At 37.2% G+C, this 18,132-nt stretch overlaps 1 protein-coding gene across 1 annotated transcript; it reads right to left on the bottom strand.

The window, feature by feature from the left end:
• Window positions 1–54: 54 nt before the first annotated feature.
• Window positions 55–14,744, bottom strand: slc6a13 (solute carrier family 6 member 13). Its single transcript, XM_047819373.1, has 15 exons — window positions 14,558–14,744; window positions 12,151–12,351; window positions 10,876–11,010; window positions 9,322–9,462; window positions 9,148–9,235; window positions 6,669–6,801; window positions 6,391–6,525; window positions 4,108–4,211; window positions 3,880–4,004; window positions 3,059–3,171; window positions 2,677–2,814; window positions 2,121–2,223; window positions 1,474–1,574; window positions 1,134–1,304; window positions 55–1,044 (listed from the first exon to the last, which is right to left on the bottom strand). The coding sequence occupies exons 1-15, from the start codon at window positions 14,673–14,675 to the stop codon at window positions 880–882; spliced, it is 1,971 nt and encodes a 656-aa protein (XP_047675329.1). The 5' UTR covers window positions 14,676–14,744; the 3' UTR covers window positions 55–879.
• Between the last annotated feature and the right edge of the window lie 3,388 nt (window positions 14,745–18,132).

The following is an 18,132-nucleotide window of genomic DNA, read 5'->3' as shown; positions in this document are numbered from 1 at the left end:
TTATTATTATTATTATTATTATTATTATTATTATTATTATTATTATTATTATTATTATTATTATATAAATGTTGGGATTAGTTGAGGTTGAGTTTTACTTTCAAAGTATGCACCTTAATTATTTAATTAAATATTTACTTAATAAATTAATAATTCATTTGATTCTGTTCAGTTTACAACGTTGTATAAATGATTTTATATTCTACAACAAATTTTACATTCATTTATAGTGGACTACGTTTTGAGATAACATGAAAATAAATTTATGACTGGCCATTTGGGTCAATTTTTTGCCATTTCCAGTACAACAGAGTGAGTCTAAATCTAACAGGTTTTAGGTGCTCTTTAAGGTTTGCAGTGAATACATAGATGATCCAGGGATCCTTACACACACCCTAAACAGGTCACCATTAACATGGTGCATTCACACATTAACACTCACATGTTCCCATCACATTAACACTCACATGTTCCCATCACATTAACACTCACATGTTCCAGTAATTTAGTATAGCCAAGCCACCTACTGTCATGTTTTTGAAGATAAAATAAAACAAAATAAAAATTTTTTTTTTAAAAACTGGAACTCACAGAAATCTACATGGACTAGCCAATACTTACAGGTTAAAAGTTGCACAGTTTTTGAAGTTGAAAATTTGCACTGCTTACTAATAAGAAAATGGCCCACACTGGCAAAAACAAATGCCCATAGAGGGCGACATTGCCTTCTCCAAAATACGCTGCCAAAAATATTTCCCTTCCCCTCAGTTTGGTGCGATTTGGCAGTCATCAGCAGTGTGAGGTATTAATGTAAAGGCGCCAAGGACCACATTTATAGAAACATAAAGTGCTCCATAGTGTCTCTTGCCAGTGAGGCATTCAGCATTGTGATTCCTTTTCACTGACAGGAAAGTATCCATCCTTAGTAGAAGCTCTTCTCTGTGGAAGATCTTCACCATCAGCAGCAAAGACAACCTGTAGTTTCTCCTGCTCCTGTCGTGTTATAGGCAGATCAGGAGATGGTGTGGTCAGCTCATGGAATCGCTAAGGAGAGAAAGAAGAAGAAAAGAGGTTAAAAAAAACAACAACAAATTATGGCATTGGTATCTTGCATGTTCCAGTAGAGTTCTTACTTCTTTTAGCGTTCCTTTGGAAGTGCACATCTTATACACGATCCATAGAGGGATACAGACCATGGATGACAATGCCAGAAGCCAGCCCAGTGTATAACCCCACCATGGATAGACATACTCATTGTTGTACTTTAGTGGAGTATACTTGATCAAAGAGAAAGCAAAGGTGCCCTAAAGGGACAAACGAATGCACATGGATTAAATCTATTGCAAATTATTGGGAATAAAAAAGTAGCCAGTAGCAACGTATGCTAGTATATAGAGAGAGTTTGTAACAGCATTAGTTAAATAAAAAAATAAAATAAAAAAGACATATCAGGGACACATTAGGGAAACTTACAAAACAGGTGGCTGGAGTCAGGAACAGCCAACAGTACTTAATGTAAGGTCCAGGGCGATAACCGATCATGTCCTCGATATTGTCATAAAAACGTTCAGCACCTAAAAAATAAAAATAAAAAATAATAAATAAATAAATAAATAAACAAACAAACAAATCTCTTTCTCTCACATCTTGAGTAAAAGCAGTGTATTAGAAAAGAAATATTTCTATATTTTGTGTTTGAATACATAAAAAAAAGGTGCATGGTGTAACCTGGAGTCAAAGTCAAGCCAAAATGTCTCATGAGTGACTCGCTGCAGTACAATTATATAAAATAATAATAATAATAATAATAATAATAATAATAATAATAATAATAATTATTATTATTATTATTATTATTGTTGTTATTATTATTATTATTATTATTATTATTATTATTATTATTATTATTTTTAAAAACTTGAATGTATGACCCTGTTCAGGCCATCATATCTCATATCTCATATCTCATATCTCATATCTCTATGGTACACTCAGACACCCAGTGGCCTGGCGTTTTAACATTACAGATACATATACTGTAACATTTTACAGATACAAAGGTAAATTAAAAACCAACAGGGAGAAAATGTTTATAAAAATATTTGTGAACAAATTCTCACCATAAATCCAGGCAATGCAAATAGTCTCAAAAACGCCAACAAAGAGGAGACACATCCCACTGGCTGCATAGTAGTCAAACAGCTGGAAGACATACATTCCACCCTATACATGAGAGAGAGAGAGAGAGAGAGAGAGAGAGAGAGAGAGAGAGAGAGAGAGAGAGAGAGAGAGAGAGAGAGAGAGAGAGAGGGACAGAGAGAGAGAGAGAGACAGAGAGAGAGACAGAGAGAGACAGAGAGAGAGACAGAGAGAGAGGGAAAGAGAGAGAGGGACAGAGAGAGAGAGATAGATTGCCATTTATTTTGTTTTTATTCTTTCCTTGCAGTGCAGTGCGATGGTGCAGTGCGATGGTGCAGTGCGATGGTGCAGTGCGATGGTGCAGTGCGATGGTGCAGTGCGATGGTGCAGTGCGATGGTGCAGTGCGATGGTGCAGTGCGATGGTGCAGTGCGATGGTGCAGTGCGATGGTGCAGTGCGATGGTGCAGTGCGATGGTGCAGTGCGATGGTGCAGTGACAGTGTAACTACATGTAAAATTACACGGTCACTGCCGTACCTCTGTCAGCATGATCAGTCCCATGAGAAACGAAGCACAGGCCACAGCCAGGATGAGAAGTTCACGCCGGTTTTTGCGACGGAACACCGATGGGTGCATGTCAACTACCGCTGTCACCAAACTCTCCACACAGACAAACTGAAAAATCAGATCAGGAGACAAATTAATATTAGATTAGATTATAGAATTACTGAGAAATAAACTGAGAACTTTACAGATGCTTTATGTTATTTATCAGAGCCGGTTTTGTCTATATATATATATATATATATATATATCGGGACAACTAGGGAAACTTCTTATCACCTCTTAGGCCCAAGAGCATTAAAAAGTCTTGATGCAACTGATTGTAATAACTGTTCATACTGCGTTAGTGTGTTACCTGACTGTCCAGGCCGAGCAGCACGATCATAATGAAGAAGAAACAGGCCCACAGCGGAGAGAAAGGCATCATGGACACTGCACGAGGATATGCGATGAAAGCTAATCCAGGGCCTGGATACATAAATGAACAGTTTACACAAATGCACTGTTATCATGGTTGACACACACACACACACACACACACACACACACACACACACACACACACACACACACACACACACACGAAAATAATTTACATATTGTATGACACTCTGTGCCTAGATTTGTTGTCTATTAATGGCTCCGGCGGATGAGGCACTGGGTTGTTGGTTGGAGGATCAGGGTTCAAGCTCCAGAGCTGCCACTGTTGGGCCCTTGAGCACGGCCCTTAACTCTCTCTGCTCCAGTGGTGCTGTATCACGGCTAACCCTGTGCTCTGACCCAAACTTCCAAAGTATATGAAGAAGGTAATGAGTGCACTGGGCTGTAATGATTATATAACAAAATAAAGGCTTCTTTTCTATTACATATTATATATTTATGGCACACACCCTTAACACACTGAAGATGGTTTGCTAGGTTGCAGACTAAAGATACCATGAATCTAAAATTCTGTTGGGATGTAAAATAGCACTCAGGTTTGTTTAGGTGCCAGTTAAAGCTTTTCTATTTCGGTTATATTTAAGTGCCGATTTATTCTCTGTGTTTATGTTGAATGTACAGTAATTGCAGGGATTTTGTTGAAGATACAAATTTTCACTATATACTTTTTTTTCCCAGAACATGATTATACCAAAAGTCCCAAATAAAGACCGATATTTGAAATGCAATACATACCTGATTCTGCTACCTCAGAAATAGGGACGTTCTGCTCGAACGACATGAAACCCAGAATAGAAAAAATAGCAAATCCAGCTACGAAACTTGTTCCACTGTTCAGGAAGCATAAAGCCACACAATCTCTGTGGGTATAAACAAAAAGGTCAAGCAAACTTACAGAGACTGAATGGCACTTTTCACATGTTTAGTTTAAACTGAATTATTTTACCCTTTCAGTGGTCTCACCTGTAGCAGTTATTGTTGTATTTATTGTAGCTGCCCAGTGCTGTTAAGCAGCCCAGACAGATAGCATAAGAAAAAAAAATTTGCGTTCCTGCATCCATCCATACCTGGGAAAGTTCAGAAGAATGAGAATTGATGTAACCTGGGATTTAGTACTCATAAAAATCAAAACCAAATTTTGATCCGAATCAAAATCACGATATGTTTCATCGAAAAGGTTTTGCGCCTCGTTTTACGGACACGCTGACGTCCTCACTCCGTCTTACCACCTCACATGATATCAGTAGAACATTGACAGCTGTTGAGTCAAAGGGATAAATTCAGTGTCAGTTTTAATATTATAAACATCAACTCCACTGATCTTCTTTTTTCTACCCATCCAGAGGCATCTAGAGATTGTACCAGCTCCAGATGTGTTCCATGTCATGCAGATTTTGGACCTTCATTAAGATGAGGATGAGGATGAGTGAGGATCCTGAGGCACCTAGAGATGTACCAGCTCCGTTTGGACTCACGGATGCGTCATGAACTATTCAGACATTCGAAGAGAAGATGCGAACTCCATGTGGTCTTTTAGGACAACAACCGCCTCATAAACAAGACTTTATATTTATAATCACACCCTGCGGTGTCACCCAAATGAGGATGAGGTTCCCCTTTTAAGTCTGGTTGTGCTCAAGGTTTCTTCCTCTTCCATCTAAAGGAGTCACCTCAGGCTTGTTCATTGGGGATAAATACAAAAGCATTTAAATATAAGTCTAATATTAATCTTGAATGTTTGTATTATATTAATCTTTATATAATATCATTTTCTTTTCATAAAATATCATTTTATGTTTCTTATGTTCTGTAAAGCTGCTTTGAGACAATGTCCAATATTAAAAGTGTTAGGAAATGATATCGATTGATTCAGTGAGTTTGACCCCGTTTACACTCGATTGTCTTATTCTATAGAGATTATCCACATCATATAAATTGATGATTTAAAGTTTAGAAAGTCTGAAATCTCATATGCAGATTTTTGATGCTAAATTGTGAAAATTCAGAATAACGTGGGAGGTTAAATACGATAAACTGATTATCATTTTAAAAATAAGACAACAATCGGATTTGAATCTGGATCGATGGAAATGGATTTTGACCACAAATGTAAATGTGTGTTGTTAAAATGTACATTATAGATGAAGTACAGTCTAAACTCTACAATCATTTACACAGACTATAGAATACATTTCCAGCATTTAGCAGATGCCCTTTTCCAGAGCGACTTACATTTGTTCTCATCTGACCAATCGAGGGTCAGAGGCCCAACAGTGGCAGCTTGGTGGACGTGGGAATCGAACTCACAACCTTCCGATTGGTAGCCCAACACCTTAACCACTATTTTCCCACATCCCCACGATACATTCCATTATTCCATTCAGTTCATTTCAATTTATTTGTACAGAGCTTTTAACAATCGTCATTGTCTCAAAGCAGCTTTACACAAGTATAGAAACAGGATGAAGATGAACATTTATCCCTAACGATCAAGTCTGAGGTGACGGTGGTGAGGAAAATCTCCCTGAGAGGATACGAGGAAGAAACCTCGAGATGAATCAGAATCAGAAGTGAACCTCGTCCTCATTTAGGTGACACCAGACAGGAAATGATGTCAATGTAAATAACGTCCTTTCAACAACAGTCTGTAGTCCAGTGGAACTGTGGAACCGAGAGCTCCTGAGGAACCGACAGGTCAGAGGTCATTTGTGAATGTAAACTAATTATATGAACTAAAGAAAAGTCACCGTGCTCACCACAACTAAAACACAGGAAATATTTAAGCAGATAAAACATAAATACTGAATCTTTAAGTCCTTTTTCTCTTTTGAACATTTCCCTGTTTTTCTTCCCATGGGAGATCCCTCATTTTGTACCAGATGGGGAAACAGGGGAAAGGTCAAAGTGCACAGCAGGACACTTCACAGACATGAAACAAACATTGTTTTCATGCAGGGTGACCGGCTTTAGGGGACGAGAAACATCTGGTCAATCCTCTCCTGCGTTGAAGAGAAAGTACAATCTGTACTCTTTCCCTTGAGAAGAACTCATGTCCATGTGTGGTTAGAAAGAAGTCCATAATCAAACAAAAGATAAATGTGTTCATGTGCTCTGAGCCTTTCTAAAAAGATTCTAGATGCTTTATACAATATGTAGAAAGGACATTTGGTTTATACGACGTCACAACATACGTCTACAGAACAACAGGTTTAATATCACGATCGTTATCTAAGTGAAGCTGAATACCTGTGGGTCTGCTAGACGACCCAGGTCAGGGTAAAGGTAGAACCGGATGCCTCGCCATGCCCCGGGCAACGTTATCCCTCTGATTAGAAGAACCAGCAGCATAACATACGGGAAGGTCGCAGTGAAATACACAACCTAGGAAGTCAAAGTTACATAGAAGCATTAAGACTCATGTACTGTATCTATAACCTACTGTACAAGAGTGCAGGGAAAGTTTAGGGTTTTTTTTTTTTATTATTAATTTTAACAGTACGGCTCTTTTAACGTTCTCAGCTCACCTTCCCAGTGGACTTGACCCCTTTCCAAATGCAGAAGTAGCAAAGGATCCAGGCAAAAAGCAGACAAAGGGTCATGTCCCAATGCAGCTCTCCGATCTCATCGATACCCGAAGAGATCCGTAAGACTCTTCTCCTGAACACGAGAGAAACGGTTAAAGTCGAACAGATTAGAGTCAGAAAAAAAGAAATATATTTTTGTTTGAATTTATGAGAATGACATAATTATGTGGTTATTTCTTTGTACAGAAGAGTCTACAGAGTGTACATAAGGGCATAGACCTAAAATTCTACAGCATGCGATTCACAAGGGCCAAAAAAGCCCTGGTTTAGCATCTCATAGCAACCGTTATGTTCTAAACACACTGATGTACCTACTCCCAAACATCTACTTATAAACACTGATGTACTTATAAACACTGATGTACTTACAGTATAAACACTGATGTACTTACAGTATAAACACTGATGTACTTATAAACACTGATGTACTTATAAACACTGATGTACTTACAGTATAAACATATGTACTTATAAATACTGATGTACTTATAAATACTGATGTACTTATAAACACTGATGTACTTACAGTATAAACACTGATGTTCTTATAAACACTGATGTACTTATAAACACTGATGTACTTACAGTATAAACACTGATGTACTTACAGTATAAACACTGATGTACTTATAAACACTGATGTACTTACAGTATAAACACTGATGTACTTATAAACACTGATGTACTTATAAACACTGATGTACTTACAGTATAAACACTGATGTACTTATAAACACTGATGTACTTATAAACACTGATGTACTTACAGTATAAACACTGATGTACTTATAAACACTGATGTACTTATAAACACTGATGTACTTATAAACACTGATGTACTTACAGTATAAACACATGTACTTATAAATACTGATGTACTTATAAATACTGATGTACTTATAAACACTGATGTACTTACAGTATAAACACTGATGTACTTACAGTATAAACACTGATGTACTTATAAACACTGATGTACTTATAAACACTGATGTACTTACAGTATAAACACTGATGTACTTACAGTATAAACACTGATGTACTTATAAACACTGATGTACTTACAGTATAAACACTGATGTACTTATAAACACTGATGTACTTACAGTATAAACACTGATGTACTTATAAACACTGATGTACTTACAGTATAAACACTGATGTACTTATAAACACTGATGTACTTATAAACACTGATGTACTTATAAACACTGATGTACTTACAGTATAAACACATGTACTTATAAATACTGATGTACTTATAAATACTGATGTACTTATAAACACTGATGTACTTACAGTATAAACACTGATGTACTTACAGTATAAACACTGATGTACTTATAAACACTGATGTACTTATAAACACTGATGTACTTACAGTATAAACACTGATGTACTTACAGTATAAACACTGATGTACTTATAAACACTGATGTACTTACAGTATAAACACTGATGTACTTATAAACACTGATGTACTTATAAACACTGATGTACTTACAGTATAAACACTGATGTACTTATAAACACTGATGTACTTATAAACACTGATGTACTTACAGTATAAACACTGATGTACTTACAGTATAAACACTGATGTACTTATAAACACTGATGTACTTACAGTATAAACACTGATGTACTTATAAACACTGATGTACTTTCAGTATAAACACTGATGTACTTATAAACACTGATGTACTTATAAATACTGATGTACCTACAGTATAAACACTGATGTACTTATAAACACTGATGTACTTACAGTATAAACACATGTACTTATAAACACTGATGTACTTATAAATACTGATGTACCTACAGTATATACACTGATGTACTTATAAACACTGATGTACTTACAGTATAAACACTGATGTACTTATAAACACTGATGTACTTATAAACACTGATGTACTTACAGTATAAACACTGATGTACTTACAGTATAAACACTGATGTACTTATAAACACTGATGTACTTACAGTATAAACACTGATGTACTTACAGTATAAACACTGATGTACTTACAGTATAAACACTGATGTACTTATAAACACTGATGTACTTACAGTATAAACACTGATGTACTTACAGTATAAACACTGATGTACTTATAAACACTGATGTACTTATAAACACTGATGTACTTACAGTATAAACACTGATGTACTTACAGTATAAACACTGATGTACTTACAGTATAAACACTGATGTACTTATAAACACTGATGTACTTACAGTATAAACACTGATGTACTTATAAACACTGATGTACCTACAGTATAAACACATGTACTTATAAACACTGATGTACTTATAAATACTGATGTACCTACAGTATAAACACTGATGTACTTATAAACACTGATGTACTTATAAACACTGATGACTTATAAACACTGATGTACTTACTCCCAAAACTCTATAACTGGGGACGTTGCGTTCTCCAGATGACTTTGGTCGATAGAATCGTTTCTTCGCTGAAATTCCACACAAGCATCTAAATGATAAAATTTGCTATTGGTTGCAATCTGAGGCAGATGAAATCTTAAAAGTTCTTTCGAACGACTTAATAAACAAACTAACCTGTGTTCCAGGTGTTATTGCAGGAAGCCCACGGCAGGTCCCAAGAGAAGGAGAAGGACAGATAAAAGATGCCCCAAGCCAAAACGATTATGTAATAGATATTCAACAAGGCTACTATGACTTGGGTGGCATAACCGATGCCTGGATTAAAACAGAAAAGAGAACAGAGGGTATTGAACAACTTGTACACCTGAGACCTAGCAAAGCGCTGATTTTCCTTTCTACCAACATTTCATTATTTAGTAGGAAATAAAGATTCCCAAAAGCTTGTATATATAATTATAAAACTTTTTCTGAAAATATGCTGTGATACAGCGATTTGTGCAGAAAAATCTGACTCAGAATAATGTTCAGAAATACTTTGCTAATCTTTCTTGACCCTAATGCCCAGATGTGGTAAACTAGTTGTTAGCTGTAATAACCTAACTTAAAATATGATCCATCTCCAAGCCAAAAGAACACAAGGCAACATGTTATGTATGTCTCATAATTTAATTAATAGTAGCTAGGCTAATATTTGTGCTGTATAAGCTGTCCGATTTGTATCTCTGGTTAAAAGAAACATTTACAAAAAACTCAGTCTAAGAGCGGCTTATAATGGGAAAAGTTAAAAATCACATCATTCTACACCTTGCAGTAAAAAAAATAAAAAACCTTGGTGGAAATATTTCATTCTTATTTCATTTTCTGTCAGACAATCAACTGTATAACAAAATGACTAAGGATGAAAAGATGTTGTGTGTTTCACATTAACCCTGGTAACTATTCACAATCATTGCTGTGTAAGAGACTGTAATGAGTCTGTCTGTGTTTTTCCTTTGTCTGCTTTTCAATCTCAATGACTTTCAATCTCTGCATGAGCCTGATTTGTGTTTATTTAACCTCATGCATCTTTTTTAAATGACTGTCTTATTAATGATCTATATCATTTGTGTGAAAAAAAAAGCCATCTAATAGCAGCACCAAAGCAGCATGGTTCTATCGAAAGGTGTCTGATCGTTGATACGGTGACGTGTTCTCTTAGGAGACGTTTAAGTAAATAAACGTGACAAATTTTAGTTGTCTTATTAACTCCAAGGCTGGTGAATACTGTTTGGTTACTGGATATTCCGTAACATTACATAGAAGTGTAAATGAACGTGTTTTTATTAGTCGATTAGAGAGACGCAGTGCCAGGAAATGCAATAGACTTCTAACAACATACAAGTAAGAGAAAGGGAAGGAGTTTGGGGAGGACATGCCAGAGATAAGGTCGGCTGCAGGGGCATGGGCATTTGGTGAGGTGTAATACAAGGAGCTGGAAAATAAAGTGGGTTATTGAGTTTTATTGCATTGTATCTCGAATATGATCAGGTCAAAAACATACAGTAGGTTATGTTCTCTTAAGGAGGTCCGTATTTTACCAGTCAGAAAGAAACGCTTCGACGTACATATCGGCTACACAAAGGACCTACTGTACATTTTCAATACAGAGCAATACCCCTGACATCATGTTTATTTTATACAAAAATTATATCTTTAATGCACCATGATATGTCACGTTAGAGTCCTAACCTTCAAACAGCGGGCTGATTTTCCTCCAGCAGGTAACTCCTCCCTCGCTAGTGTACTGACCCAGCGCTGTCTCCAGAAAGAATACAGGGATTCCACAAGTGGCCAGAAAGATCAGGTAAGGGATGAAGAAAGCGCCTGAAAAACATGAACGTAGAGTCAAAGGCGAGTGGTGACAAACTGCATCGTGCAAGAATTAATACAGCAGAAAATAAACAGAAACTTGTTTTGTTTAGAAACACAGAACTAATATTTTCCCAGATGTCTGTCTGCCATGGAAGCATGACACTGATATATCAAGCAACATCTGGGACTGAGTGAGAAAGCTGTGTATCCGTGAACTCCACAGATCAAGAGGTCAGTGACGGAGCAGCGGGCAAACATATAAACATCTCATAGACTTTTAGACAAGTGGAAGCACAGCTGAAACCGAGAGAGGTTATTAGGTTATTACACAGCAAAAGAGAAATGGAACATAACGTCTTACTGTGCTTTAAAATCAAGATCGGGTTATTAAATGCACTTCATTTGTTTATTTGTAAAAATAAATAAATAAATAAATAAATAAATGCCATAAAGCATAATACAGATTTTAAACCCCTAATGAGCAAGAAAAAGCAATGCCAGGGGAAATGTTCTGCAAACTAAATAAGTATAACTATAAAATAGGTTCTGGAAATTTTGGCTTGATAATAAAAGACGTTTACTGGCCAAGCTAACATTGCGTAGTAAAATTAGGTAGACGAGCATTGCTCTGTGTAATTAAACTGAACTGGTTTTTATTTCTAAGCTGGGAATTAATTATGTTAAAGAATGACATTGAGTTTAAAAAAAAATAAAAAATCAGACAAACTTATTCCAATTACCACAAAGCTTTCTTTCAACAAGCAAAATATACGAGCAACAATGCTGCATTTTATTAAACAGATTATTTCGGTCTATTTCTCTATACGTTGCTGAATTGATCCCTTAGCTAAAGCAAACAGAATGAGCCGGAAATACTTTGTGTAAATAAATAAAAAAAAAAATAAAAAAAATAAAGGAAAGACAATTTCTGTCTCTGTCTGTCTGCAAATGAATGAACTCACATTAATATCAGGTTTTTCCTAATGAAGTAGAAGTGTGATGAGCAGTATTTATTTATTTATTTATTTATTTATTTATTTATTTATTCTTTTTTTTTAATGATGGACAATGTAATGAGATGTGCTCATTTTTTTTCTAGTACAAAGCAGTGGATAAACCTCTAAATCTATTTTTTGTCCTTTCTTGGCTTACCTCCTCCATTTTTATAACAGAGGTAAGGAAAGCGCCACACGTTGCCTAGTCCGATGATTTCTCCAGCTACAGAGAGCACAAACTCCAGTTTGTTGCTCCACTGGCCTCTGTCCTTCATCTTCTCATCCGTGTTCGGTACAATATCCAGTGGTCGATTCAGACCGCTAGATGGATCCATTTTGCCCCCGGATTTTTCTTTTCCTGGGACAAAGCACAAAGTTTTTGTGGAAAAGACAAAACAGGCAAAACATATAAACAGCATATACGTAATCACACATATTGCACAGAAAGCGTCAGGTGTCACTTGAATGAAAGATATGAGTTTGGGTTTTTATTCATGCTCAGTATTTTGAATAACAAAGTCTTAAATGTGTATATTGTGTGTGAAATGGATTGTGTAATATTTAGTATGTACCTTAATTAACCCCTAATATGTGTTCCCTAAAAAGAAGTGTTCTTCACTGACATGTAATGAAAGCTGTCTCAGGCACTCTGTATGATGAGATGACTGTAGACCTGGACAAGCTTTTGTCCTGAATAATTTCACTCATTATGTGTATGAGGATGTCTAGATGTTTAGATTTAATTTTATAGCGCATGACTGCAAACATCACACATGCTATCTTCGTATTGGGCTGAACTCATACAAGTCATAGTGATTAAGGCTTTGAGGGATATGGTCGTGACCCAGCACAGGCATGATGAAAGCGTTCTCTCTGTCCCACAAACAGAAAACTCTCTGACCGTGCTCACTCCTGTCAGCTTACATTAACGGCTTCAAGCTTTCCATGCTAATCAGACCCTACAGAGTACTGGTTTGTCCGAAGAGACAAAAAAAATCTCTCTAGAAACCGAATCTAACAAATTAACAAACAGACTGGATAATAAGAGGCTACTCCAAGGTCCGCACACTAAAGGTCCGATGCACAGGGCTCTGAGCAGAGCACATTCCAGACCTCTGTTTCTTTCTCCAGGGGTGATAAAGATAACTGTTCCTTTGACATCGTCGAGGTTTCAAACAACAAACAATGATGGCATCCTGCAGTGCCAGAAGCCTCGAGAATGAGTTCTATCTCTTTCCTTCTCTCTCTCTCTCTCTCTCTCTCTCTCTCTCTCTCTCTCTCTCTCTCTCTCTCTCTCTCTCTCTCTCTCTCTCTCTCTCTCTCTCTGGAGCAGAGAGGCAGACAGCCAGCACCAACTCACCATCCGTCCACTGCAGCTGAGCATTGAAAAGGCAGGGGGTTGGGAGTAAAGACTCTAGCTTTAACAAGGAACTTGTGGGAATGAAGGGTTGGCATTGAGCATTGAGCAGAATTGGCCTGAGGGATGGAGGTCTTTGTGTTTGAAGAGAAACCTCAGTGCCAGGGAGCTTGGTCACCGTATACCTTGGTTTTCACAGGCTTATGAGGCTGACAAAATGGCATAATTACCAAGCAGTGAAAATTCACATCAAGTCCACAGAAAAATGAGACATAAGATGTGCTCTTTGCTGACTAGGTGTGAATTATTCACAATCCGAGTAGCTCTATTTTTGGACGTGGTAGCAGGATGACATAATAGTGGTCGAGATCTGTCGTAGCACAACCAAATACTCGCAGCAAATAAAAATCTACAGGTAAATTGTGACACCGTGGCTACGTAACAGCTATAAATACGACACGCTGCCGTGACGTAGGAAATATTTTTGATGAGATCCGTGTTTGCATACAAAGAAAAGAAGGTTATACATAGCTTCTGTCTTTTTAAATAAAAATATGTTTAATTATATCAAATGATGTAGTCTACATAAAGGAGAAGCTTTTTAGTTAGCTTCATTTCCTTGGATAGGAAATTAAAATTGCTCAATACATTACATAGGTGAGTTAATAATGCCAACAGAACTGGTGGAATAGCCAAAACCAATAAAACATTGCCAGTAAACAAGATCTTTCTATACTTATTTACTTACTAGACATTTACAAATAGAATACCTAAAAAAAAAAAAGCCCTGACCAATATTTTACAAATTCGGTGCTGTGTCTTTTTTTTTTTTTTTTTTTTTAGCTCACACTTAAAGTCTAGGTAAAGGCATAAATTTCATACCAATAAAATCTTATTAAGTGCTTTAAAAAATATTTGGAAATATTAAATAAGGTAACTGTTGAAATGAGTTCAGATAACATTTATAATGTTGATACTCTAAATACAGCTGAAACACACACACACACACACACACACACACACACACACACACACACACACACACACACACACACACACACACACACACACACACAAAAATACACTTGAGTCAAACTCCTTGCTTTTCTAGATTTAAGCCATGTATTTAAGTTCATACCGATAATATAATCATGCATAATTAATTAATGATAAAAATGTTCCCAAACATGCAGATGATCTCACTCACCTGTCATTGGATTGGAGTGTAATGTAGTCATCAACTCAAAGATGTGACCAGTAAATTTAAAGAACTGATTATTTAATACGAGTGGAGGCACAGGACGGATTCCGGTCCATGTCACCATTCAGCCCTCAATGAAGCGATACCAACTCCTCCCCCTGATTTCTTCTTCTTTCATTCATGAAACAGCACATAAGAGGCTTGTGGAGCCTATGAGAGTGACAGAAGTATTACATAACTTTTTGCCCTCCCATTCTGCCCACAAAATGCCTCTGCCATTATCAAGGAACCAAAGACTACGATGAATATGGCACAGGGTCAGAAGACCACCACGGCCAGACCTCACAGACTGAACTAGCACTGAAGCTTTGCAAAAGGCGAATTGACTAAAAGTGTAAAAACAATAAGCTTTATCGATAGTTTACTGCGTTAAAATGATAAATAGTAATAATATCTTACAGTTTTATACACGTTTTTGAATATATAAATATTTCATGGCATACAAGCTTGTGATGTATATCAAAAAACTTTTGTTCTCTAAGTGTAGGATATCCTCAATTAGCTGAGCTCTGCGTCTCAACCCTTCGTTTGTGAATCCCAATAAAGTTTAAAATAAATCCCTAAGTGTCTTTTCATCTTAATGGTTAGCATTAAATTCATAATAGGGACGATAAAGAAAAAAAACAACAACTGGGCCTTAAAAGTAGGACCAGGATTATGATTTTGGTTCATTACTGTCAAGCTGCCGGATTAGTGACTGGTTGTGGCCGTTCCTCCTCTCTTCTATCACCTAAAGCCGTGTCTACTGAGATGTTTTGTCACTACAGTATATTTCCAAGCTGCTGATTTAACCTACATTCCAAATTGATCACCGAGTCTTCATGGCCAGTGGATCAAGGTGTAGTCATAAGGTAGACCCCAAAGTTATTATAAAGGCTTTTTAAAGTCCTTCCTGTTTTGTATTCTAAGGGTGTTACTTCAAGCCAAGCAAAGACAGAACCATTTTCATGGATCAGTAAATCTGTGGGGCCTTTATTTCATCTCCAAATAACCAAAGAACAAAATCAGGCATCCTTTGGGTCTCCTACAGGAACTGTGTGTGGGCTACAGATGGACCTATCCATGGCTAGTGTGAATCATACAGTAGAATCACACTTATATATGATATATGTTTTTGTATGTATGTACAGTACGTATATATTTATATCTGCAAATATACTTTTGGACAAAAAGGATCAGCAAACTGATTTTTTAATAATAATGTCAATATAGACATACCCTTGGTTGTATTCTAGTGCCTCCATGTGGTGGTGATCAGCGTAAGCCTTTGTAGACAGACAACCTTCATCAGTTGTGCAGATTCCCAGATCTTTATATGGCACAGGAACCTTTCATCTTCTTATAGAGACCAGGTGATTATCTACAGCACTTCTGTGACGTGACATACGGCTAAGTACGGTGACCCAGACTCAGAATTTGTTCTCTGCATTTAACCCATCCAAAGTGCACACACACAGCAATGAACACACACACACACACACCGTGAACACACACTCGGAGCAGTGGGCAGCCATTTATGCTGCGGCGCCCGGGGAGCAGTTGCAGGGTTCGGTGCCTTGCTCAAGGGCACCTCAGTCGTGGCCGGCCCGAGACTCGAACCCACAACCTTCGGATTACGAGTCAGACTCTTTACTGGCTGTTGTTAGCTAATAGACAGAAGTGAGGGTGATATTTCTGCCTGAACATCCCGTAAAAGATGTGAGCGATGATCCGTGGTTCCTCATTGGAAAAGCAAGAGCAATGAAAGACATTCTGGAACACAACCTTTGCTCTCTGGAAGGCAGTGGGAAGACCTGGGAAACCAAACTCACCACAGCCACAGGCAGACTAGTAACTAAAAGAGTAGGAACAGTGAAGGAGTACTGTACATGAATTCTGTACAATTGCTGGATGGCTATGTGAGGCTGAGCCATATTATGCCTATGCACCATCTGCCTTTATATATTACACAACTGCTACCAAGAGGCGAGAGTAAAGGCTACCATGAGCGTCTTTTGAGACTGTTTTCAAACGTCTGCTCATGCTATGTCACAGCACAGCAAAACTTTTCTGATGAACTATTTAATTAAAACTATTTATTCTGATAATTCTGAAAGAGTTTTTAAAGGGACGAATCACTTCCTTACTAGGGACATCACATACATATAGAAATCCACTTACAGAATCTTTACCAGATTCACAAGGTGGAAGCACAAATATCCCTTTCCAAGGTCCTAAATCTTAGTGATCTTAGTAATGATGCCCTCACCAGGGTGAATAGATGGTGCGATATGTCCTCACCAGGGTCTCCAACAACCTTCTTGTCCACTGAGGAAAGAAGAACCCTCTTGAATTGTATACTCACCTCAGAACTGGGAACACAAAGCTATACTATACTTATATATAAAAAAATACTATGCTGAAATTATTGGCCATTCCTTCTGTCTTTTTCTAATCCTTCAATTTACTGTCTCTAAAATACACCCAAAGGCTCCCAATTAACACCTAATTATGACAATCGGCCAATCGGGAGCTTCTAAACGTTACTACGTTACTTTATGGAACGTTACAGACTGTTTTGCTTTTCTTTTAGTAGAATTTCTTTTACAGGGAGCATAACTCAGGTAGACAGCATCAGACCATTAAACCAAGCCATGAGTCAAAAGAACCAAGCAAAAAAGCAGTACAGCAAGCAGGAAAAAAAGGAACAAAGGCATTATATACATGCAAACACCAACAATCCTTCGTAAAGGGACAGTAAAACAGCAGGGCTTAATGCACACTGATTAGAGCTGAATCAGGAACTAATCATAAAGCATGTCAAGCCAATAGTGCAGTGAAAAGGCAGCGGTTGAAGATAAGGATGAAAAGAAAACAAAGATTACATGAACGAATGGGGAAATTCATTACAGCTACGTTTCTTCCTTCCACTTCTTCCTTCATTAAATGTAGCACCGCACATTTACCTAAAACAACGTGGAACGAAAATAAGATCTACTTTGCTAGGCTTGTTGTGCTCTTGAAGCTTTCTTGTACCCAATTCCGTTCAATTTGTGCTACCGTAGGTGAAGTCTTGTCAAAAGTAATTGTTACACTTTGTGATGAAAGAAAATGAGGGCCACAAAATGATGTTTTCCTCCTTCACTTTACAGCCTCAAGCTGTTTCGCCCCTTCAGAGGCATTAGACAAAGGCCGAGACTGGACCACATCCGAAGAAGATTCTCTGTCTCCTTTTATTAAAATCACAGACATAACAAGCTTACCAAAGCTTACTGTTAATTATGAGCTTGAACATGTAGTTACAGAGCTACTATTACTGTAAGTGGACCTTTAACTGCTGTTCAGTTGTTCAGAAGACAATATAGTAGTTTTTACAGATGTTAAAAATAACGCAAACTGATCCGATCATAAAACACAGACTTCGGTTGGAGACACATAACACATAACACATAACACAAGTCTGTATGGTTCTAAGTAGTCTTAAAGTAGAGAGGTTTAATGTCAGGAAACAGCACATGGGTAAAAACCGGACCCAAATGCAG

This window comes from Tachysurus fulvidraco, chromosome 10, assembly GCF_022655615.1.
Source record: "Tachysurus fulvidraco isolate hzauxx_2018 chromosome 10, HZAU_PFXX_2.0, whole genome shotgun sequence".
NCBI lineage: Eukaryota > Metazoa > Chordata > Actinopteri > Siluriformes > Bagridae > Tachysurus > Tachysurus fulvidraco.
This window is presented reverse-complemented; position numbering and strand designations above follow the sequence as displayed.